This window comes from Bubalus kerabau, chromosome X, assembly GCF_029407905.1.
Source record: "Bubalus kerabau isolate K-KA32 ecotype Philippines breed swamp buffalo chromosome X, PCC_UOA_SB_1v2, whole genome shotgun sequence".
Lineage (NCBI taxonomy): Eukaryota > Metazoa > Chordata > Mammalia > Artiodactyla > Bovidae > Bubalus > Bubalus kerabau.
In genome coordinates this window covers 80,263,269-80,279,581 of record NC_073647.1, presented here as the reverse complement: position 1 = coordinate 80,279,581, position 16,313 = coordinate 80,263,269, and the positions used below count along the sequence as shown (strand labels likewise).

Genomic DNA, 16,313 nt, shown 5'->3' with positions numbered 1-16,313 from the left:
CTGTAAAAGAATAAATTTTGTGTTGTGATACGATACTACATGGGGTATCCCAGGTGGTATAGTGGTAAAGAATCCACCTGACAATGCGAGAGACAAAGAAGATGCTGGGAGATTTCTGGATTAGGAAGATCACCTGGAGAAGGAAATGGCAACCGACTCCACTATTCTTGCCTAGGAAACTCCATGGACAGAGGAGCCTGGTGGACTACAGTCCATGGAGTCACAAAAAGCTGGACATGACTTAGTGACAAAGAGCAAGAGCAGCAAGCTACTACGTATGTGACACTTTGTTACAGGGGCAACAGGAAACTCATATAGTCAGTAATAGCACCAGGTGACCAGGCAAAAGAAAATGCAAAACCACTTAGTACGAATATATCCCATTAGCCGGGTCACAAGAGCATTCCCACAGATAAAGCACCACTAAAAAACTCTGGAAAAATATTTTAGGGAAAGAAAAGAAGAAAAAGTACGGACCCTGAAGATAGAAAAATAACAAACAGGAGTATTAAACCTCAAAGAAGTTCACATAAAACTTCACATGCTTTAAAAAAATGAACTGAAACACATGGGAAGAACATGACAGCTTTTAAAAAATTACTCAATAGGACTCCTAGAAATGAATGTCATTTAAGAAAAGAATAGCTAAGTAAAATAAAAAATTAGACATATTTCAAGACAGAATTGAGCTTTCCAGGTGGCACAGTGTCAATTAAGGAGACACAAGAGACATGGGTCAGGAAGATCCCCTGGAGTAGGAAATGGCAACTTGCTCCAGTATTCTTACCTGGAAAATTCCATGGACTGAGGAGCCTAGCGAACTACAGTCTATGGGGTCGCAAAGAGTTGGACATGACTGAGTAACTGAGCACACACACAAGACAAAACTGGGATTCCCTGGTGGCTCAGTAGTAAAGAATCCACCTGCAGTGCAGGAGATATGGGTTATGCAAGTTTGATCCCTAGGTCAGGAAGATCCCCTAGAGGAGGAAATAGCAACCAACTCCAATATTCTTGATGGGATAATCCCATGGACAGAGGAGCCTGGTGGCCTACAGTCCATGCAGTTGCAAAAGAGTGGCACATGCTTTAGCAACTGAACAATAACAACAAGACAGAACCAATGAACTAGAGGTCTGCAAACATTTTCTATAAAGAGCCAGATAGTAAATTTTTAGGCTTTGCAGGTAACACAGTTTTTGTTGAAGCTACTTAACTCTGCCTTTGTAGTGTAAAAGCAGCCACAGTCAATATGCCACTATGTAAGCAGGTGTTAGGTATATAATCATGGTTGTATTCCAATAAGACTTTATTTTAAAAAACAAGTGGAGAATTCTCTGGTATTACAGTGGATGGGAATCCATCTGCCAATGCAGGGGACACAGGTTCAATCCCTGTTCTGGAATGATTCCACATGCCATGGGGCAACTAAGTCCATGAGCCATAACTACTGAGTCCGTGTGTCTAGACCCCATGCTCTGCAACAAGAGAAGCCACTGTAATGAGAATCCCATGCACCGCAACACAGCACAACCAAAATTAAATAAATAAAAACAAGTGACTAACCTGTGGGCCATAGTTGGTAAACCCAGAACAAGAAGATAAAGGTGAGGAAACTACTCAGAATGTAGTATCAAAAGGTAAAAAGATGAAAAATATGAACGAGATATTAAAAGGTCTTTCCCTGCTTCAGAGGATCTTCCCAACCCACGGATCAAAGCCAGGTCCTCCCACATTGCAGGTGGATTCTTTATGAGCTGAGCCACAAGGGAAGCCCTTAAAAGGCCTAGAGGATAGAATGAGAAGGTGCAATACATAAGAGAATTTCTAAAAGGAAGAATAAGAGAGAAATAATGTTTGAAGAAACAGTTGAGTGTTTTCCCACCAACAAAAGGCATAAATCATCTGATTTCAAGAAACAAAACAATTTCTGAATAAGTATAAATAGAAATAAAATCCACACCTCAACAAATTACTATACAACTATAAGGACAAACAGAATATTAAAACAATCAGAAAAAAAAGAGAATTCATCTAACAAAGAATGACATTTCTCAACAACAACAAAAGAAGCTAAAGGACAAAGTCTGAAAGAAAATTACCTTCAGTGTGTAATCACAGAATCAACTAAACTATAATTTGAGATTGAGAGTGAAACAAAGGCATTAACAGACAAAAACAGAGCTTAATACTAACATTCAGGTTGAAGGAACTTAAGGAAGCAGGATATTGTCTTCAGAATGAAGAGTAAGCAAAGAAAAAAAAAAAAAAAAAAAAAGACTGATAAACACAACGGCATATCCAAGCAAGTATTAAATACAAAAAATGAAGTGTTAGTCACTCAATTGTGTCTGACTCTTTGTGACCCCATGGAGCGTAGCCCAGCAGACTTCTCTGTCCATGTGGGATTCTCCAGACAAGAATACTGGAGTGGATAGCCATTCCCTTCTCCAGAGGATCTTCCCAATCCAGGGATCGAACCTGGGTCTCCTACATTGCAGGCAGATTCTTTACCATCTGAGACACCAGGGCAGCACATCAACTATTAATAAAAAAAGATAGAAGGTCAAAGTATTACCAAAATGCTAGGTAGCAATAAATATGCGAGGGGTGGTCATTGTATTGCTTGAAAAGAGTAAGTACTTTGATGACTCTGAAAGTTTAATTTGAATATATATGCCAAAAGTTTAAGCATATTCTAGACCAAAGGAAGAGAAATTTCATCTCTAATTCAAATCCAGATGTGAGGAGGGAAAAAGTACAAATATACCTGTACTCAATACAAGATAGAAAGCTAAGAGAAGGAAAAAAAGGAATGGTACAGTAAAGAGAACACACAAATAAGAGAGTAGAAATATATACAAATATTAGTAAATCATGATAAATATACTAAATTCAGTTAAAAAAAGAGATTGCCAGATTGAAGTAATAAAGTAAAATCTGTTGCTGCTGCTGCTGCTGCCAAGTCGCTTCAGTTGTGTCTGACTCTGTGCGACCCCACAGACGGCAGCCTACCAGGCTCCCCTGTCCCTGGGATTCTCCAGGCAAGAACACTGGAGTGGGTTGCCATTTCCTTCTCCAATGCATGAAAGTGAAAAGTGAAAGTGAAGTCCCTCAGTCGTGTCCATGGACTGCAGCCCACCAGGCTCCTCTGTCCATGGGATTTTCCAGGCAAGAGTACTGGAGTGGGGTGCCATTGTCTTCTCCAAAAGTAAAATCTACTTACATGCTATTTGTAAGATGCATACATATTAAGATGCAGAAAGACTGAAAATAAAAGGGCAGAGGAGAAATCTTGGGGGAAAAAACAAGGAAACCTGATATTGCTATGTAATATAAAAAACAAACTTTAAGGCAAAAGGCATTAGCAGGGGGAAAAAACATAAGGTAAACCACATAAAGATATCATCAAATCTAAATCTACATGCTTTTATGAATACTCAAGAATACATAAAGCAAAAATTAATAGAATTATAAAGAAAAAATAAGAATGCCACAGTCAGTAAAAGTGATTTCTAATAAACACCTCCCAATTAATAGAGCAATCAGATAACAGATATTCTGAACCAACAAAATTAACAAGTTTGATCTAATGAAGAGATGGATCTCCATATCCAACAATCAGCAAAAGTTTTCTTTTTTAGCTTTATTTCTACATTAAATTCACTCATAAAAACATTCTAAAAATGTACAATTTTTCCTTTAAACAAAGTATACTAAAACATAAAAAAACCTTTTAAGTCACATGGAGTCATATAGTTATAAACCATAAAGCAATTCTCAAAAATACTAAATAACTGAAATCATGCAGAGCTAATTATCTGACATTAATGTAATTAAATTAGAAATTGATTATTCAAAAAAGAATAATTAAAAATTATATTTGGTAGGAAATGTATGAAAAACTCTCAAAACTCAACAGTAAAACAATCCAACTTGAAAACAGTCTAAAGACATGAAGACGTTTTATCAAAGAGAATACACAGATACCATATAAGCACCTGAAAACTGGCCAACATCCTTAGACATTAGGGAAGTGTGAAGTAAAACCCCAATGAGATATCACTACATACTAGCCAGAATTGAACCCTCCTCAATCCCCCACCAAAAAGACTTAACAACAACAAATGCTATCAAAGATAACAGAAACTGGAACACTCATACATTGCTAGTGGGACTGTAAAATGGTATAGGCACTCTGAAAACTAGACTGCATTTCTTAATAAACTAAAATAAACATGCCATTACCATATGACCCAGCAAGTGAACTGCTGAGCATTTATCCCAGAAAAATAAAAACTTAAGTTCACACACACAAAAACCTATAGATAAATGTTAACACAACAATTCTATCAGAGCCAAAAACTAGAATCAGTTCAAATGCCATTCAACAGGTGAATGGTTAAACAAACTATGATACATACAGAATACAGAATACTACTCAGTAATAAAAAAGGGAAAAAAAACTATTGATAAATCTCCAAGTAACAACTTTGATGAACTATGCTGAGTGAAAAAAGCCAAAGCCAAAATGTACACTGTACAGTTTCATCCTCAAAATGACAAAATTATACAGCTAAAATCAAGTTGCTGAGGCTAGAAATAGGGGAGGTAGAGGAAGGAGGTGGGTACAGACATAGAAAGGCAAAATGAGGAATCCATGGTGCTGGAACTACTCAGTATCCTGATTTTTTTCTGTACTGAATCAAATTTAAACATGATAAAAACTTACATATTTTTTCCTCATCCTCTTTTTCTGGTGAGCATATTGTAGGACACATAAAAAGGTAACAGTGGGTTGCAGGCAGGAAGAATAAATAGGCACATTAGAACTTTACTTTCTCACTTTCCTGTTTTGTCACGAGTGTTCAAAATTATAAATTCAGTAAGATATTGAAATAAAAAATCTACAAATTTAAAAACATATTTCTAAATAACTAATGGATCAAAAAAGAGATCATAATGGCTATAAGACTTAAAACTTATACAAGATAGCTATTGTGATCCTAAGAGGGAGCTAAAACCATAAACACACTAAAAATAAAGCTAAAATACAAAGAACTAAGAATTCAATTCTAGAAGTCAGAAAAAGGACAAGACCAATCTCAAGCCAAAGAAAGAAGGATGGAAACAATAAAGATAAGCATAGATATTAATTAGATAGAAAACAAAGATACCATAGAAAGTTACAACAAAGCAAAACCTGGTTCTTTGAAAAGACTAATAATATAGACAAATCTCTACCAAGACAGAGCAGTGAAAAACAGAAAAAGGAAAAAGTAATAGTAAGAATTTTAAGTTTCCACTGCTATCAAGAATAGTATGGCAGTTTCTCAAAAAACTTAAAAATAGAATTACTATATGATCTAGTAATCCAAAATCTGGGTATATATCCAAAAGAACTAAATGCAGGATCTTGAAGATATATTTGTACATTCATGTTCATAGAAGCATTATTTACTATGTGCCAGAGGTGGAAGTGAGTCAAGCATTTATCAACAGATGAAAGAATACGTTGTATTGGGTAAACATACAATGGAATATTATTCAATCTTAAAAAGGAAGGAAATTCTAACACATGATACAAAATAGATGAGCCTTGAGGACACTATACTGTTTGAAATAAGCCAGTTACAAAAAGACAAATAATATCTAATTCCCATTATAGGAGGTATTTGTGTGCATGTGTACTAAGTAGTTTCAGTGGTCTGACTCTATGTGACCCTACATACTGTAGCCTGCCAGGCTCCTGTTTCCATGGGGAATCTCTAGGCAAAAATATTGGAGTGGGTTGCTGTGCCCTCCTCCAGGGGATCTTCCCAACTCAGGGATTGAACTCCTTATCTCATGTCTACCACTAGCACCACCTGGGAAGCCTATATGAGGTATCTAGAGAAGTAAAATTCATGGAGACAGAAAGTAGAATGAGAGTTGCCAGGAGCTGGGGGGAAGAGGAATGAGGAGTTATTGTTTAATGGGCATACTGTTTCAGGTTTATAACATCAAAAGAGTTCTGAAGATCTGCTATACAACAATTAGGAATATACTCAAAACTATTCAACTGTACATGCTTAGAAATAGTTAAGATGGCAAGTTTTATGTTACTTTTTTTAAAACTACAATTTAAAGGTTTTTTTTTAATAAAGTATGGGAAACTATGTACATGGAACAGGGATATATGGTACTATTGTAGATATAAAGCACAAATAAAAGGACTAGCATAGGAAAAGAGGTATCAGATTTCTGGTGCCAGAGGCTGGAGGTGGGGCAGGTATGGGAGGGGGTACTGTATGAAGGCAGTCAAAAGGTTCAATGGGGATATTACATCACTAATACTTATAAGTACTAGGGACATAATCTACAACATGACAAATATAACTTAACACTGCCTTATGTTATATATGAAAGTTAAGACTGCACATCACAAGGAAAATTTTCTTCTATTTCTTTCATTTTGTACCTATGTGAGATGATGAATGCTCACTGAACTTATTGTGCTAATCATTTCATGATGTAAGTCAAATCATTATGCTATATACCTTACACTTACACAGTATTGTATGTCAATTTTATCACAATAAAACTCAAAGGAGAAAACTAAAACAAACAAACAAAAAAAAAGGAAATAAAAGGACATGGGAAAGATTGAATCATCTTTCCCTATGAATCTTCTATTTCTCTTCTCCTTTCCCTATGAAGAAGTGAAAGGCAAAGGAGAAAAGGGAAGATAAACCCATCTGTATGCAGAGTTCCAAAGAATAGCAAGAAGAGATAAGAAAGCCTTCCTCAGTGATCAATGCAAAGAAATAGAGGAAAACAATAGAATGGGAAAGAGTAGATATCTTCAAGAAAATTAGAGACACCAAGGGAACGTTTCATGCAAAGATGGGCTCAATAAAGGACAGAAACAGTATGGACCTAACAGAAGCAGAAGATATTAAGAAGAGGTGGCAAGAATAAAAAGAAAAACTATACAAAAAAAGATCTTCAAGACCCAGATAACCACGATGGTGCGATCACTCACCTAGAGCCAGACATCCTGGAAAGCGAAGTCAAGTGGGCCTTAGGAGCATCTCTACGAACAAAGCTAGTGGAGGTGATGGAATTCCAGCTGAGCTATTTCAAGTCCTAAAAGATGATGCTGTTAAAGTACTACTTTCAATACACCAGCAAATTTGAAAAACTCAGCAGTGGCCATAGGACTGGAAAAGGTCAGTTTTCATTCCAATCCCTAAAAAAGGCAATGCCAAAGAATGTTTAAACTACCACACAACTGCATTCATTTCATACACTAGCAAAGTAATGCTTAAAATTCTCCAAGTTAGGCTTCAACAGTACATGAACTGAGAACTTCAAGATGTTCAAGCTGGTTTTAGAAAAGGCAGAGGAACCAGAGATCAAATTGCCATCATCCACTGGATCATCAAAAAAGCAAGAGAATTCCAGAAGAGCATCTACTTCTGCTTTACTGACTATGCCAAAGCCTTTGATTTTGTGGATCACAACAAACTGAAAAATTCTGAAAGAGATGAGAATACCAGACAACCTTACCTGCCTCCTGTGAAACCTATATGCAGGTCAAGAAGCAGCATTTAGAACTGGACATGAAACAACAGACTGGCTCCAAATTGGCAAAGGAGTACATCAAGGAGATATATTATCACCTTGCTTATTTAATTTATATGCAGAGCACATCATGGAAAATGCCAGGCTTGATGAAGCACAAGCTGGAATCAAGATTGCCAAGAAAAATACCAGTAACTTCAAATATGCAGATGACACCAACCTTATGGCAGACAGCAAAGAGGAATTAAAGAGCCTCTTAATGAAGATGATAGAGGAGAGTGAAAAATCTGGCTTAAAATTCAACATTCAAAAAACTAAGATCATGGCATCCAGTCCTATCACTTCATGGCAAATAAATGGGTAAACCATGGAAACAGTGAGAGACTTTATTTTTGGAGGCTCCAAAATCACTGCAGATGATGACTGTAGCCATGAAATTAAAAGACGCTTGCTCCTTGGAAGAAAAGCTATGAAAAACCTAGACAGCATATTAAAAAGCAGAGACATTACTTTGCCAACAAAGGTCTGTCTAGTCAAGGCTATGGTTTTTCCAGTGGTCATGTATGGATGTGAGAGTTGGACCATAAAGAAGGCTGAGTACCAAAGAATTGATGATTTTGAACTGTGGTGCTGGAGAAGACTCTTGAGAGTCCCTTGGATGCAAGGAGATCAAACCAGTCAACCCTGAAGGAAATCAATCCTGAATATTCATTAGAAGGACTGATGCTGAAGCTGAAGCTCCAATACTGCCACCTGATGCAAAGAGTCAACTCATTAGGAAAGACCTTTATGCTGGGAAAGATTGAAGGCAGGAGGAGAAGAGGACGACAGAGATAGTTGGATGGCATCACCAACTCAATGGACAGGAGTTTGAGCAAGCTCCAGGAGATGGTGAAGGACAGGGAAGCCTGGCATGCTGCAGTCCATGAGGTTGCAAAGAGTAGGACATGACTGAGCAACTGAACAACAAACAGCAACAGCAACATGAAGAGCCATAATGGAAAAAATGAATAAAAATGAGAAAATATTTAAGCGTGGCATAGAGCAGAAAACCATCTTATAAATCAATATCTAGATGTATCTAAATTCTCAAAAGCTACCAAGTGTGAGGATCTAAAATAGAAGAAAAAGTTCTGTCAGTTTGAAATACTATTTATTAAGGTATAAGTTTTTTAACATTATCAAGTCTTTCTGACTCACTGCTTATCAAAATTAGATTTAACTTCTTATATTCCTAATCAAAATTTATTTTATATTATCAGTAAACCCTATGTGATTTATAAAACATTCTTAATTCTGGGAAGATCTCGGGTTTTAGAAAAAGACATGCACTAGCTGGGTAAAGTTAGAATTATTACTTAACCTCACTATGGCCCACATTTCCTATTTGTTAAATTAGGATAACACCACCCTCACTTGGCTGTGATGGGTATTAAATTACATGTGTAAAGAAGCTGATATAGGAAGTAGCTTACAGTGCAAACACAGCAGATAACTTTGGCAAATTTGAGATTTTATTTTCAGTTTTAGGTTAATTAATGTTATCAGAAATAAATTTGATTTATGTTCTTATTAAGCCTTTTTAAAGCATACTGGTCTAGTACCTCAGCATTCAAGGCAGCACATTTTTTGGCATGTGAATCCATATGTCAAAAAGACTGAATTAAGACATTAACACAGCAGTTGCACACAGAACAGATTTCCCTGGTGGCTCAGATGGTAAAGAATCCACCTGTAATGCAAAACACCTAGGTTCGATCCCTGAATCAGGAAGATCCCCTGGAGGAGGGCATGGCAACCCACTCCAGTACTCTTGCCTGGAGAACCCCCATGGGCAGAGAAGCCTGGCAGGCTACAGTCACAAAGAGTCAGACACGACTGAGCGGTTCACTGTGGGGTGTGTGTGTGCATATAACACTGAAAGAGAATTCCAAGGGCAGGACTTAAGAACAGAAAGTAATTCAATTTAGAAATTTCATTCAATGACTGGGGAATTAATATATTTTGAAAATAAATTTAGAAAGGGTAAATGAACTAATACCACTTTGGGATTCCTACATACTTACAATGGGATAATATGTGAGAAGGCACTGTAAGCTGTAACAAATCTAGTTATTCTTTGCATTCTGGCATTTTGAAAAACCTGTTACTATCAAACAGAAAATATAAAGTCATTATTTCATGTTTCCTTTCTACTCCATTTTAATGAACAATTGTTCATTAAAATGGAGTAGAAAGGAAACATGAAATAATACAAAGGTCAAAAGCATTAAATAGACAGGTGGAAAGTTAAGGGTTTGTTTCTGAAGGAAGCAGGAATGGAAAGATTTATACTTTACCTTAATGTTGAATTTTCCATTTACTTCCTTTTTATCATCACATTTAAGGAAAAGGGGAAAAAACAAAGTTCTAGATATTTTAGAAAACTCGTAGTTTAGCTTTTTCAAGCAAATCACATACTCTATTAGCTGATTCCTTCAACTATCGAATGCCACATCTAAAATACAACAGCATATACAGGGTTTACATACCCACATACATATATGATTAAAAGGGTAAGTATGAGGTTTCCAAGCCTTGTGGAAAATTATTTATCATTTAGAAAAACAAAATCATTCATGTGAAAAATAAAGTTATGGTACGTTTGGTTTATACTCAAAGGAAAGAGATCACTATTTCACAAACTATAATAGGAGAACTTGTACATTATATATTTCACATGTTTTTGGTGAAAATTAAACAATTCTAATAATTTTTCTAACTTTAAAAGTTTATATTGGACATATACATGTACACACATATGTATGTATATTTAAATTTTAATTTTGTATAGAGATATTTAGGAAGTATCAAATGCTACCAATGATAAACTTACGAATCAACATGCAGAACCCTCTGGCCACTTCTTGAACATGCAGCTGCAATGATGGATTCAGGCAAACCTATAAAAACATACACCTGTATCATTTAGGATGTAGAAAAAAAAAAAATATATATATATAGCACAAAAAATATTCAATTCATACCACTGTTGTATAGAGGAGTTTAACAAAAGAGGCTCATTCTTGTATTCAAAATTATAAAGTTTATATTATACTTGAATGATGCTTCTTTAACATATACTAGTAATACTGAAAATTTTATCATGTGGAAGGGAGATATTTTAAAACTCAAGTACTTAAATTCTTTTTATCTGCCAATTACCATAAATGCTAACTGCTAAGTCACTTCAGTCGTGTCCAACTCTGTGCGACCCCATAGACGACAGCCCACCAGGCACCCCCGTCCCTGGGATTCTCCAGGCAAGAGCACTGGAGTGGGTTGCCATTTCCTTCTCCAATGCATGAAAGTGAAAAGTGAAAGGGAAGTCACTCAGTCGTGTCCGACTCCTAGCGACCCCATGGACTGCAGCCTACCAGGCTCCTCCACCCATGGGATTTTCCAGGCAAGAGTACTGGAGTGGGGTGCCATTGCCTTCTCCGTACCATAAATGAGCAAATGTCAAAATATTGCTCATACAAGCATTTTGTTTCAGAAACTATATTCACATACTAGCTGATCGGATTCTCTCAAATGCACTGACAGAAAAGGATCTGCATATACATTTTAGAGATGAAGAAGAAACTAGGGTGCAAACTGGTTAACCTGCTGCCCAATGCTTAGAAAAAAAGCTCTAGAGTTGAAATTTTAACATAAATCTAACTTCAAGTCACATTGTCTCTTAGGGGTAATGGTATATATTTTTCAGTTTAAGCAATAGGCTAACTAATTTTTAAAAAGGTCATTTACATGATACATTATTTCACTTTTGCTTAATACAGTAGTTTGATAACAACATTACTGTTTTGAAATTAAATTAAGCCATATCATAAAGTTTGTTATCATAAAGTGAAAGTGAAGTCGCTCAGTCGTGTCCGGCTCTTTGTGACCCCATGGACTGTAGCCTGCCAGTCTCCTCCGTCCACGGGATTTTCCAGGCAAGAATACTGGAGTGGGTAGCCATTTCCTTTCCAGGGGATTTTCCTGACCCAGGAATTGAACCTGGGTCTCCTGCACTGCAGGCAGACTCTTTACCATCTGAGCCACCACGGAAGCCCCTTTGTTATCATAAAGGGAAATATATATTACTATTATTAATACCAATACCAAAAAAATATTTACCAAAGATAATTTTATAATAAAAAAATCCAGATGTTCAGCTACATCAGCTAGTTAACACTCTATGTTATAAATTCAAGACTCTTCCATAACTTTTTATCATAAGAGCTACCATTTCAACAGAGGCTAAAATATTTTATATCAGTCAGATGAACAAAGCTAGTTTAGTGTAATTCTATAGTGATGCTACTGATTCTTTCACTACAATGAGATACCATGGTCCTCTTGAATTTTTACCTAGTAGAAAAGAAACAGCATCCTTCTGGCAACGGTTTAAACAAAACATTAACCATCAAAGATTTCAAGAAAAGAGAATGCTTATCTTCTCTATGTAAAAAAGCAACAAGCATATGGAAGCAACCGATGTAGCCAATTTCTAGTTAAAAATCACATTAAACAAAAGCTGCATCTGCATTCATGGAAGAACAAGTTTTCCAGTGCTGGGCACTTTGTGGGTATAAAACGTTTAGTTCAAAAGAGAAGTTCTGACCAAATGTAGTAGATATAGCCATTAAATATCAATTATTGGAAATAAGCCATTATAAAGTTGCAACCTGAACTTAGGATATAATTCAAAGGAAAAAAAGTGAAAGTTTGCAGTGTAGAAGGAAACAGGAGGAAGAAATGAAAATTCTAAACAGCTAAGTACGCTTAGTTCTTCGTAACGGTAAAAACTGTATTGTTCTAACGTTTTACCTTAACTCTTTATATATAAACATGTATACATAAACTATTTATACATAAAAAATAAGTTTTCTTTATAAAGAAATGCAGTCACTATGGTACTTTACAGGCTGCTAAGTGGTTTAGTGGGCTTCCCTGGTGGCTCAGATGAGAAAGAATCTGCCCGCAATGTAGGAGACCTGGGTTCTATCCCTGGATCAGCAAGATCCCCTGGAAAAGGGAATGGCTACCCAGTCCAGTATTCCTGCGTGGAGAATTCCATGGACAGAGGAGCCTGGTGGGCTACAGTCCATGGGGTCTCAAAGAGTTGGACATGACTGAGTGACCAACACTGACTGACTAAATGGCTTAGTTACAAAGGACAACAGCAAAGAAATATTCAGGAAGCAGAATTAGTATGTTTAAGTGTGTAATAAAGACAGCATTAATAATATACCACCAAATATCAGCACAGGGCTTTATGATTCACAATGTATATTCATATACATCAGAATAATCATTTATTCTTCATTATATGCAGATGGCATCACCCTTATGGCAGAAAGTGAAGAAGAACTCAAAAGCCTCTTGATGAAAGTGAAAGTGGAGAGTGAAAAAGTTGACTTAAAGCTCAACATTCAGAAAACGAAGATCATGGGATCCGGTCCCACCACTTCATGGGAAATAGATGGGGAAACAGTGGAAACAGTGTCAGACTTTATTTTTCTGGGCTCCAAAATCACTGCAGATGGTGACTGCAGCCATGAAATTAAAAGATGCTTACTCCTTGGAAGGAAAGTTATGACCAACCTAGATAGCATATTCAAAAGCAGAGACATTACTTTGCCAACAAAGGTTCGTCTGGTCAAGGCTATGGTTTTTCCTGTGGTCATGTATGGATGTGAGAGTTGGACTGTGAAGAAGGCCGAGCGCCGAAGAATTGATGCTTTTGAACTGTGGTGTTGGAGAAGCCTCTTGAGAGTCCCTTGGACTGCAAGGAGATCCAACCAGTCCATTCTGAAGGAGATCAGCCCTGGGATTTCTTTGGAAGGAATGATGCTAAAGCTGAAACTCCAGCACTTTGGTCACCTCATATGAAGAGTTGACTCATTGGAAAAGACTCTGATGCTGGGAGGGATTGGGGGCAGGAGGAGAAGGGGACGACAGAGGATGAGATGGCTGGATGGCATCACTGACTCGATGGACGTTGAGTCTGAGTGAACTCTGGGAGTTGGTGATGGACAGGGAGGCCTGGCGTGCTGCGATTCATGGGGTCGCAAAGAGTCGGACATGACTGAGCGACTGATCTGGTCTGATCTGATCTGATAACCCTGGGAGGGAAGCAGTATTATCCATGTGAAAAAAAAATGGGATGAGAAATGTTAAATTACTTGCCAAAGATCAAGCAATTCAGTAATTCAGCATCACAAATTCAAATTACCATGATAAATTCACTCTCTCCAATTTGGACTTGAGTCTGAGAATGAGGATGTAAGGGCAGGATGGTAACATAATGAAACAGGAATGGTCCCAGTCAGACAGAGCTAAGTTTGAATTTTAGTTTTGCTGCTTAACTAGCTCTGCAACCTCAGGCCTTTACTTCTTCATCCATCAATGGAAATACCACCATCTACCTTGGAGGATTGTTAATTGTTAGCAGAGGGTATTTGCTCTATAAAGAATACCTACTTTTATTCTCTTCAGAGAGGTATTTTAGAAGCAGTACATTTTCACCTAAATACTACTCCAAACATACACCCATTTTTACCAGATGCCAACTCCAATGGCAAACAGTAGTAAAATTACTCTCCTCTATCTAGCTCAAATTAGCTGTTACCTTGGATAGGCAAATAGGCATGTGGTTATTTCCAACGCTGCAATCAACATTGTCAGAAGACATGTCTCTACTGACAAAGTAAAGCCAAGAACGGATTTCAATACTGATCTGAATCCAAATCACACAAAACGAAAATGACCATCATTTGTGTTTTCCCTTAATAGTCTCACACAAGTTGGTGAAAGCAATAGACCATTCCAATGTTAAATGGCAAGAGCCTATTATCCTCATGCTTAAAATGATTAAAACAACAAGCTAATAACACAGCTAAAGTTTTCCTGGCCAGGATTTCATACTTCTTCCCACTCATTCAATAAACACCAAGTGCCTTGAACAGAGGAGGCACACAGTAGATTCTCTATAAACATTTGTTTGAAGAAAGAGAAGTAAGATATAAGTGGGGAAAGGGAGGGAAAGAACAGACTGTGATAGATAGAAAAAAAAAAAATAGATAAAGGTAATTTCTAGCCTAAAAGACCTTAGAGTCTAAACAAGAATTTAAAAGGTTTAAAATAATAAATGTAATTAAAACTGTTAAAGGAACATGAAGGAAAGAAGCATTCCCTCTGTAAAAGGTAGTCATGGAAAAGCTCTGAAGAGCAGGGAACACAAACCAGCTCAGTCTTTCAGATCTATAATAACCCAACTGAAAACTGTAGAAGAAAGTGGAAGGGAATATTCTTGGCAAAGGGTGAAGGAAGAGAGTATCAAAAGTAATGCCACATAGTGTAGCTGGAGCCAAACTGTGGTGTCTGAACTTGAACCTGTAAGCAACAGGGAGTCTAATATTTTAGCCTTAAGAACAAGATCAAATCAGCATTTCAGAAAAATACCTCTAGTCACAGCATGAAGGAAGAATTTGCATAAAACTGGAGCTTTAGCTTTCTCATTTCTTAAATTCCTGTTTTGGAAAAGTTAACATAATTAAACGTTTTGGTCTTACTTACAATTAGGAAAATACGTAACTGCTGGTTTTGTTTAAATTAATATTTATAAGCTCAATTTTCATAGCTTTTAAACCCTTGACTAATTTCAAAACAATGTTTGGTTTTTTTTTAAGACTTGGCACCATAAAAAGTGAACTACTTACTTCTGAATCATTACTCAAATTCACACATCGCTGCGAGGCATTTTTATATGGAATATACATATGCTTACAATGAATTATACAATCTCTCCCACAAGGGAAAGCCAGACATGAGTTAGAAACAAATACCTTAGATCAGCTTCCCTGGTGGCTCAGCTGGTAAAGAATAGGCCTGCAATGCAGGAGACCTGGGTTCAATCCCTGGATTGGGACGATCCCCTAGAGAAGGGAAGGGAAAGGCTACCCTGGCCTGGAGAATTCCATGGACTGTATAGTCCATGGCGTCGCAAAGGGTCAGACATGACTGAGCGACTTTTACACCTCAGATCAGGGTCACCTCACACAGCATTACACTGGAAATACACTGTAAAAACTTTAAGTACAAATATACAAGAACAATGTTTTCAACCATAATATGGGGATAATAATATATCTCATAGGGGTACAGAGAGGAATAGGGTAAAAATGATATAAAACACCTTACACAGGGTCTCCAAGCATGTTGCTTATATTCAATAAATGCCAGTTCCCTTCCTTTCTCTTCCTATCCCTTCAATAACAAACCTGAAGTTATCTAGTTAGAGTTATTAGGTTGGTACAAAAGTAATCGCAGTTTTGCATTGTTGAATTTTCCTGTTTCATACTGGAATACATTCTTAAATAAATGTGGCTATGTATACATCATCTTAATACACATTTCTCGCTTTATGTTTTTTTGTTAACATTACTTGCTGTTTATTTTGTATTTATTTTACACTCCAGAAATGCTAGACAAAAAGCACATTTGAGCTATTTTTTTTTTATTCAAGTTCAAAATGGGTAGTAAAGTACCAGAGACAATTCACAACATTAACAAGGCATTTGACTCAGGAACTGCTAATGAATGTACAATGCAGCGGTAGTTCAAGAAGTTTTGCAAAGGAAACAAGAGCCTTGAAGATGAGGAGCACGGTAGTCGGCCATGGGAAGCTGACAACAACCAAGAGACATCATTGAGGCTGA

The 16,313-nt window shown here is 36.8% G+C and overlaps 1 protein-coding gene across 3 annotated transcripts in view; it reads right to left on the bottom strand.

The window, feature by feature from the left end:
• CHM (CHM Rab escort protein) overlaps window positions 1-16,313 on the bottom strand; it is a 239,441-nt gene that overhangs the window by 198,962 nt on the left and 24,166 nt on the right. For 2 of the 3 annotated variants that reach the window (XM_055564939.1, XM_055564941.1), the window contains exon 2: window positions 10,442-10,508. In XM_055564939.1, the coding sequence (XP_055420914.1) occupies window positions 10,442-10,508 (67 nt within the window). Of the gene's footprint in view, window positions 1-10,441; window positions 10,509-16,313 lie in introns of those variants that run through there. The other variant, XM_055564940.1, reaches the window with a different exon arrangement.